The 10,197-nt window shown below is 30.7% G+C and overlaps 1 protein-coding gene across 1 annotated transcript; it reads right to left on the reverse strand.

The window, feature by feature from the left end:
* Nucleotides 1–8,646: 8,646 nt before the first annotated feature.
* Nucleotides 8,647–10,185, reverse strand: LOC112529448 (probable WRKY transcription factor 40). Its single transcript, XM_025140737.1, has 4 exons — nt 10,120–10,185; nt 9,741–10,022; nt 9,064–9,180; nt 8,647–8,925 (listed from the first exon to the last, which is right to left on the reverse strand). Exons 1-4 carry the CDS (start codon nt 10,183–10,185, stop codon nt 8,680–8,682), a joined length of 711 nt encoding a protein of 236 aa, XP_024996505.1. The 3' UTR covers nt 8,647–8,679.
* Between the last annotated feature and the right edge of the window lie 12 nt (nt 10,186–10,197).

Genomic DNA, 10,197 nt, shown 5'->3' on the forward strand with positions numbered 1-10,197 from the left:
TAAAGTCATATTATAACATCGACTGAGATAAAGAATAAAATGAAATATTAAAAACACGATGTATCTCGCTGCATTGCACGAGTACTCTTCTAGTATCTAACAATTCATCATCATACGTTTTCTAGATAAAGAATCTCATGTCGTCGTGAACTATTTCCGTCTTATTACTTTGTTGACATGGTCAATGGCTTCATATGTACAACACTTAGTGTGAGTGTTTCAACATGGGTTTCTTCTTAGTTTCTAGAAACTTCATTCATAAGAAATTGCCGAAAACGAGTACTTATTTACCATTTAGTATTTTTTTTTCCTTTTAAGTTTGGTCGCTTTTATATACTTGCAGTCTTCTAGGGGTGTACAAAAAATTGTCAATCCGCGAAACCCGTCCACCCGCCAAACCGCTAACCCGCTTATTATGAGAGTTGAAATTGGGTTGGGCCTAGCTCAACCCGCCAACCCACGGCTAATATTTTTATAAAATTATATATATATATATATATATATGTTTATTATGTATATATATATAAGGGTATAAATTCTTATATAATTTTATTAATATTATGTTTGCATTTCATTTTGTATAGGTTATCAAAAAAGATTTATGATCAAAGAATGATGATGAATAATCTAATTAATAAGATAAAATTATTGAAAACTTTTTTGCCGCAACAACAAATTGATATGCTGGAGAATATGAATGATATTTGGTTGACGAATCCATCAATCTAAATACCCCGTTATTTTGTGATATACTTTAGTGGAAAGAAAATGTTTAGTTATAGCATTTCGCTATAACAACATTAGATCTTATAGGATGCTTAGAATGTCAAACCGTCATAATATGATACTTTATACGATAAAATAAGAAAAATGTCTTATCTAAAAAAGTTACAATATGTTTATATGATAATTTTGGGCGTCTTAACAAATTTGTATGATGTTTTTAAAATAAAATGTCGTGTTGGTTATTTTATACGACACGACTTGAAAAAGTGTCAGATGAACAAAGGTATCATATAAATAGATGAGTTTTCGAGACGTTTCTCAATTTTTTCTTATAAAATAACTAATATGACATTTTATTTAAAGATAATTCTAAAACACTTGTTGAAACGTCCAAAAACGTCATATAAACCTATTATAACATTTTTAGATAGAATGCTTTATAGTATGGTCTATAAACTTAAGTTTTATATATTATTTCATTTGTCAGATTATATATATATATAGTATGGTCTATAAACTTAAGTTTTATTTTTTTAGAACTCAAGGATTATCCTAATTATATTGTATATTTTTTATATTTAAAATGAGATGTTTATCCTCTATTTGTTATGTTTATCTGCAGTTAGTTACATAAATTCAAACATGAAGCTTTAGTAAGTTGTATTTACACACAATTTACTTGTAATCTTGAATTTTAAGTAATATACATCAATAAACAATACTTCATGAATAAAAAATGGTTTTTAAGAGTTTTTGTCAAATGTTTTACAATATATTATAGATGTACAAATCAGTAATGCTTACAAATTAAAAAAAACCAGTTCTTATATATTCCCATTTAATTGTACTTATTCTATAATTTAATTGGTACGAGTACACTTCATAAAAGAGACGTTGTTTGATTATGTGTATAGTTAATTGAAAAGAAAGAAGTTTGACAATCACATATAAAGCCATTTTAATAAATAATAGAAGTTTTTTGAAGGGTCAAATCAGATAACAATAAATAAATAATAAGAATAACAATATAGAGATTAAATCATCCTTTATATTGATAAACTCTTTCAATACATGTTTTCTCACTCTACAATGTCTCTGTAAAATATTACAACATGAGTTCTTCTTGTATGTATCTATCTCTTACAATTACTATTACAAAGTTATTTATATGATTGACTGAACATACAAGTCAAACTACTATTAATCACAATGTTGACTTTTTTGTTAACTATGTTGACTTTAAGCTTTGACATCTTCAATCTTTAAGCTCGGTGATTTCAGATATGACCTAATTAACATGTGATAATGAAATATTTTACTATCATCCGAAAACCAATTTTGAAACTTTATATACAATATCAATATAGATGTGATAAGTACACAAATTTGAACGAATTCTCGGGTTTATATAAGTTAACGATTGAACAAAAATAGAAGATATAAAATGTTGTTTTTTTTTATTACGAAAATGTAATAGCAATCAATTATACGTTTTCTAGATGAAGCATCTAGTTGTCATGAATTAATTCTCTCCTATTAATTATGTTTGTTGATATGGTCAATGTTTTCATATAAACAAGACGTATTAATTGTGGGTGCAAAATCATAATCACAATGATGTTTCTGGGAATTGGAGTATATAATCGTACTATGCTACAAGCTTCCATATGGCCTTTTGCAACACAAGCTACAAAAAAATCAGATTTATAGGATACTCTTAATTTCTAAACATTCTAATAGACCTATATAAGACTTAGTTTATCGGAACAAAAAAATAAAGTGTCATATCTAAAGGTGTTGTAATAAATTTATATGACGTTTTTTGAAGTCGTAATAAGTTTTTTAGGATACTTTTAATATAAAACGTCCTATTAGCAACTTTATAAAACATTATTTGAAAATTTGTCTTATAAAAACAAGTGTCCTATACAAAACTGAGTTTATAGGACACTTTTGAGAAAGTTGCTAATGCGACACTTTGTATAAAAAATGTCCTAAAAAACTTGTTAAGACGTCCAAAAGCGTTATATAAACTTATTACAACACTTTTAGATAGGACACTTTATATATCGGGCTTATAAATTAAGTCTTATAAAGCGGTCTATTGGGACACTTAGAGATTGGGGGCGTCCTATAAACCTAATTTTGTTGTAGTGACAGTGTAACAGTGAACTACGTAGTCTAGCAAATTATGAATTGTATATATTCTTGAATTATGCAAAAAAGAAAAGAAGCACTGCAATACTTTCTAGAATGGCCGAAACTGGGGTTTGGATAATTATGAGTACCCAGACGAGCTAATGCTCGATTATTCCCATAGAGCCTTGAAATTAGCAGTCGAGAAACTAGTGACCAATGGGATCAAACCCAAAGTATTACCAGCAGAGTTATAAAGATACCCTAAACATTATGAATCTGGAGTTCGTGGAAAAATAAGTGTAGGAAAAGCCATCTACTTGGCATTTTTTTTTTTTGTAGGATTGTTCATACCGACAAAACATAGTGTCTTTTTTGCATTTCGGGAAGAACAATGGTTCAAAAAGTTTTGTCGCTCATTGTATAAAGAATTGCGTACTTCAATCTCATTAAAGGGAAGTACCAGGAAGGTTTACGCAACTTTCCATTTTTACCTCCTAAAAACTTCTCAAAATTCCAGTTCACCAAATCGTCCAACAATTAATCATCTACTGGTCTACTTTACAAACTGATGAATCGAGGCAGTGAATGGGCTGTTCACATCAACCTAGGGGGCATAAGCTTTTAGTCTTTTTGCTCAACCAATTTATTGCATGATGAACAGTGAAATAAAAAAGGATAAAAAAAATTCTAGTTCAAATCAAAGGAACTCAATGTATCCCATTCGAAAAGCAGAGTCTAAAAATGAGACGTATAGATACTCGTCTTCTACCAGAAGGATAGAACAATTCGTTATGTGAAGACAAACTCTTTGAACCCATACAACAAGTCATAGACAAGTGTCTAAAAACGGAGTCCACCCATACGCATTTCAATCATTGTGTTGTCCTTGACCCCAATAATGGTCTTGACCACTAAGTACTATAACTAGTCCACACCATTATCAAGTCAAAAAGGTTTGGAAAAATATTGAGATCAACGAAAGCGAAAACAATATATATAGAAGATGAAAAGACCCAAAACAGATCAATGTCGGAGAATTATTATTTGCGAGTATTTCAATCACTATTGCTAGTGATAACATTACACGGAACGGTCAATAAAATAAAGAATTTTAAAGATAGATTCTCGGAGTACAAAAACAAGCATACACAGTATTTTAATCAACCATAAAAGTAAAAAGTTTTGAAGTTTGCCTGATCATGAATTCACAAGTTAAAGAGTTCAACCAAATGTTTATTAATTAGCTTCGAGAGGCAATATCATAGTGGGTAATCTAACGACCAAATTATACAAGGACGCAACATAAAAATCGTATATCAAATCAAAAGGACGTACCTAATATAAATGAAATTTTTGTTACAAAGATCAAAAGTCTAGAAACATGTGTTCATGCATTATACTAAATCAAATCAAAGCTTAATTACATAATACATCAGAGTCTAAAGTAGCTTTGGTATGAAAGGTGTAATGTATCCGAATCTTTTATTCTATTTCAAAGGAGGCTGTATACGTAAAGACGACCTAACTGTTAAGACAATTAAGGCAATGACCTAAGGGTTTTCATAACGATAGAGACTTGATGCATTTAATATATCTCATAACACTTAATATTTTGAATAAATGTTATCACCTGATTTGCCAAAAAGTCAAAGTAGCCAGTAGGTAATACGTTTTTTTTATATATTTTTGGTCTTTTAAAGTTATAAATACTTATAACCACAAATCTTTTATAATTCATAATACGTTTACTTTATTCACCACATTTGTCAAGAGAAAAGTAAGGAAAATTATTTAATCATATCCAAAAACTTTACTCTTGATCTTACCTTTACTCTTATTTTTATTTATTGTTAAATTACATGTTACTTGTTTCACTTATTTTTTAATAATAAATATTATAGTCATTGTTGTCTATAAGAGTTGTTTCATTTTGTTTTAAAATAAATATTCACTTTAAATACAAAATATGTTTGATATATATATATATATATATATATATATAAAATACTAAAAAATGGGGTTTTTCCGTAGCAATTTCCGGCGAAATTTCTAACAAATTTGTATTTTCCGGCGGAAAAAAACCGCTAGAAATCTGTCGAACAGTTTTATAATATTGTTATAATTTTTTCGAGTTAATTAGAATAAGCTTTAGAAAATGTGATTAGTGTTACAAACGGAATTTACGTCGGAAATCCGTCGGTAATTTGATTTTTTTTTTAATTTTTATTCAAAATAATAACCGGTTTTATTTTCAAAACTAAAAATACAAACTTCCAATGGATTTCGGTCGGTAATTATATATATTTTTTCTTATTTAAATATGAAACGTTTTTTATTTTTAATAAATGAAAATATTTACCGACGACTATTCCATCGGAAATCCGTCGGATAATCTGCCAGAAAATTTATTTTTCTATAATAAAGTTTAAATTTAATTTTATTTACCGATGGATTATCCGCCAGAAATTTGTCGAAAATGTAGTTGTTATAGGAAAAAAAACCAAAAAACCTTCTTAGGTCGGTTTCTAAAAGCGGATAAAAGTTGAACTAAAAGCGCATAAAATGAACAACTACATCTCCGACAGATTTCTGGCTTCATCAAGTTTCTTGCTATATACTAGAAAACAATAAACTATTGATAGATTTGAACCATTAAGTTAGCTATAAGCGGATAAAAGTTGAACTAAAATCTTCTTAGGTCGGTTTCTAAAAGCTATGAACAACAATTAATATGGGTTTGGAAACACAACTATCAAGCAATTTCATTATCTCTGAGCATTCGACCATATTAACCTTCAATTTACATGACATTGCATTCATGATTTAAAAGCACAAAGGATTCGTGTATTGCGACTAGAGAAAAGAAAAGCAAAAAACCGTATAGATGTATAGAAAAGTAGAGGCGTAGCACGTATACTATGAATAGATATTACCTACTATTCAAGGGTAAAAGGGTTCTTTATAACTTTTTGTTGTTGCGCCTTTATAGCCTCAACACATACAAACTCTACATCGTAAAACCTAAAGTTCACATCTCCTGCAGTGATAAAATGAAACACCGTATTAATTTTCTATCATCTTCTATTACTCAGCTTTTATAAAAGGCATTCATCCGGATAATAAATGGTGAAAGAATAAGGCTTCATAAAGTTTCTTTCTGTATACCAGTAAACAATAAACTATTGATATATTTCAACCATTAAATTAGCTATAAGCGGATAAAAGTTGAACCAAAATCTTCTTAGGTCGGTTTCTAAAAGCTACAAACAACAATTAATATGGGTTTGGAAACACAACTATCTATCAATTCCATTTTAAAATCTTTGAGCATTTGACCATATTAACCTTCAGTTTACATGACATTATATTCATGATTTAAAAGCACGAAGGATTCGTGCATATATTTTACAGAAGCATGAAATTGAAGTAGGTGATAAAGTAAGACGGAGTTCGAACACATATCTAGGGTAAGTAAATGAATGGGCAGTCTTGGTCCTATTGACAATTAAAGCAAACTTGTATGCTATTTTATCTTCTTATGCTCAATAAAAATTAAGGGCGTTGAATGTTGTAGTGGCAAAATTGAGAACTCAGACCCAAAACCAAGAACATGATCGAATGTTTTTTCGCAACGCATGCAAGAGATTAAAAAAATCTCAATTGGAGTAAGCAAAACCACATTATGGGAGACCAAAAAGACAAAAGTAAAGAAATTCTAGGTAGAGATTGAGACTTGGGAGATAGAGAAAAAGCAAGAAAAGGTGACAAGAGAAGATGAATGACTTGGAGTTAAATGTGAAAACAAAATTCCTGATATCAACTGATACAAAAAAGAGCCTATATTGAGAAAAAAGAAAGCAATAATTCTCATGGTTATAAGATGCCATATTAACGGTTTTATGATTCTCTTTACGAACTGATAAAAAAAGAGCCTAAAATTTGAGAAAAAAGAAAGCACAAACCAAATACATTTAAGCCTTACGTTTGAAAATATAAACATCTCTATACTTTTTTATGTTATCCAACAAAAATTATCCTACTGAAACAATACTCAACCTATAAAAAGAAAAAAAAGCCTAAATTGAGAAAAAAAACAAAGCACAAACCAACTTCATTTAAGCCTTACGGTTGAAAATATAAACATCTCTATGCTTTCTTATGTTATCCAACAAAAAGTATCCTATTGAAACAATACTCAACTTATAAAAAGTTTCTAACTTTTATGAATTAATAACCAAATTCACCTCCTACTCAATCTCCTACTAAAGGAATTGATAGAAAAATCTATCACCTGGTTCCTTTGTGGATTTATGATGAAAACGCAACAAAACTCACTTGGTGAACAATCCTCTGTTGTGAATCCATGGTTGTTGTCAATAGGCATATAATTCAATATATGTTGTGAATCCCTTGTTGCATAGGCTAGAGAGTAGTTGATGATCGATAGAAGAAAAGACGTTCAAATAGGAGGGGGGGGATGATTTAGTTTAAAAGGAAGGAAAATACATAAATTGAGAAAAAAAAATATGGAGAACCTTGATCGAAGTAAAAAAAAACCTATGCAAGAGATGAAAAAGAAGAGAGGAGAGCGTACAAGTAGTTTATAACCGGAGATGGAGAACACATATTGATCCTTATCCCGATTAAAATTGCTACCTTGATCCTACCCCTCCCCTCAACTGTAATTCCTATAATAATCTACCCTAGTCGTACTCGTACCATTTCTCGTCAACAATATATCCCTATAAAAATTTACTACCCTACTCTTGTCCTTCATCGCAATTACAAATCCCTAAAACATATTGTTACTCGTCCTACACCTTCCCACAACTACCTGTCCCTAAAAAAATACTAATCTACATTTCCTATTAGAAGTCATATAGTCCTTCACCTCATGTGTTCTAGCACTCATGCCATTGGTAGTTTTGATACTTGGATCTCAATCCTTGCGTTCATGGGTGTTGTGGGAGTTCCATATCGACTAGACTTTGACCATTTTTTCCTTAATATATGTTGGAATCTTCCTTATCTCCTTGAGGTCCACATATATATTCTCACATTGTATTAAAGTTAAGTTCTACCATTCTAGAGACTCGACACTCTAGGAAATTTATAATCGTCTAGTCTCCACACGACACTCTGTGTCTAGCCTCCATTTGGACCATTTCTCTTTAATATATATTCCAAAAAGTAATCTAATATGTTTCCACATATATTGTCGCAAATGTTGAGCATTACGCCCTAAGGTACGTTCCCAAAGGTCCTTGTTAGCCATCAGCGAAATTGATTTGATTCCTAACCTATATATGGGCTGATGAATCACAGGCGGTACCGGGTCCAATCGTGGGTATACATAGAGTTATACCAGTTATATGCAACCTGACAAATCTTGCATATAAATATATATATATATATAGGGTATATTTCTTTTACAACCTTGTGTATTTGTACAACCCTTGCAACCCAATTAATTGAGATATTTATATAAATGATGGGAGTTCATTTATTATGATTTGAATATTTATGGAATATGAATAGAATTCATTAATTATGATTAATACTTTATATTAGGAAACAATCAAAACTTCTATGAAATCACATAGTCATCAAATGAAATGGACGGTTGAGATTGTGTTGTATTGGTTGCACAAATGTCAAGGGTTGTATAATAACCAACCTATATATATATATATATATATATATGATATCATTAGGCTTTGTTAAACATAACGTTGAAGATCCAGTACCAATACAATAACATGCATTTGTCATGATGATATATGTGAACAGTTGTATATATGGAAATTGACATGCCTAAAACAAATCATATTCCAAAATGTTGGAGGAAATGGCGTCTGCAAGATCTTCAATGAAATCAGGGTTTCTTCTTAACGAGTTAGCCATTTGTTCAACTAAGGCCTCATCATATTTCAGCATCTCCATTGGAGAGTTTAACCTTCTGTTGCTAGTATCATCGGGTTCTTTCTCCATGCTTTCGTGGTTGTGCACTCCTTCATAAATGACGACTAGAAGATGGGCATCATCCACACTTTTTTGTACCTGAAAATGAAGCAGACGACAATATTTAACTAGCTAGTTTAATCATCTTGTTTTCATCTCTCTTTAAAGTCAAATACATATGCTTTCTAATGCTTTTAGATTATTTGAATGTTTTTGAACAAATGACAGATGGATCACCTTCTTTTTGACTGTGCAGGATGGTGCAAAAGAGCACTTGTAGTAAGCTCTGGGTGAAGGGTTATCTCTGGTTACTTTCTGCCCATACTTTCTCCACTGATATCCGTCTTTTACCACCTAAACTTTCAACAAATCTACAACTTAATTCCATAATTTACATACAAATCATAACTCTTCACTACAACAAAATGGTTCTTTCAAAACGTCATTGATGGCCTTAATAGGGTACTTAATGAGAGTTTAAGTTCATAAAATCAAAAGTGGATCGAATGTCTAATTATAAAGTCATTACAATAAGTTTTTTTTTTTAAAGAAAGTCATTGCAATAAGTTGTTACGATGAATAAGTTAAGCAACCTAATTAAACAACAATCCTAATATTAGTTTTTTTTTATAGGACACTAGACCTCTATATGTGATATTCTTCAAAATATCATATGAAAAAGGTTATTTGGATGATTTATTTTTTATGTCGTATTAGGTTATCCAACTTCGCCTACAAAACGTACTTGTTAGGTCGTATAACTTTGTCCTAACAACTTATTGTGACACATTTAGATAAGATATACAGTTTTTAGTCTATTAACTTAAAATCTCATTAAGTGGTTTATTAAAACGTCTATGCGTACTAAAACACCTTTTGTTGTAGTGTCATGAGCTGAGAGACATGTTAAGTACCATGCTTTTATCAGATGGATCATCTGTCCGTCTATAAACCCTTGTGACACCCTCGTTTGGCCTTTTCAACGATCCTTGATGAAGAGTTTCCGTCCTCCCACTGGTGTTGCCCTCCTCGCACTCGACAAACTTTCTTTTATTTAGATTATTGACCAATAATTCATGGTCTTGCATTAGTTTGTTTACATGGTTTTGGAGGGTGTTGTTTTTGTCCCAAACAGTTGTTAGCTTCTCCCTTAGCTTCTTGTTCTCCAAGCTCATCCGGGTTAAATCATTATTCATCTGTTGCTATGTTCATAAGAAGACAATATAATATATAAACCAAATACACACACACACACATATATATATATATACACATACATATATGTATACTTACCGGGGTATCATCGGTTTTGTGGAAGGGAGTGACGTTAAGATCTATGCCAAGAGATGTATCCACCATTGTTTTTAGCCA

The sequence above is a fragment of the Cynara cardunculus genome (genome assembly GCF_001531365.2).
Source record: "Cynara cardunculus var. scolymus isolate 2C chromosome LG 16, CcrdV1, whole genome shotgun sequence".
Lineage (NCBI taxonomy): Eukaryota > Viridiplantae > Streptophyta > Magnoliopsida > Asterales > Asteraceae > Cynara > Cynara cardunculus.

Bases quoted from the DNA above. Each gene is read 5' to 3' on its own strand.
- LOC112529448 (XM_025140737.1), bottom strand. From the start codon at position 10,185: ATGGTGGATACATCTCTTGGCATAGATCTTAACGTCACTCCCTTCCAC. The intron at 10,023-10,119 runs GTAAGTATACAT...ACATAGCAACAG, and splicing joins ACAAAACCGATGATACCCCG to ATGAATAATGATTTAACCCG. The intron at 8,926-9,063 runs GTGATCCATCTG...CTTCATTTTCAG, and splicing joins CCTGCACAGTCAAAAAGAAG to GTACAAAAAAGTGTGGATGA.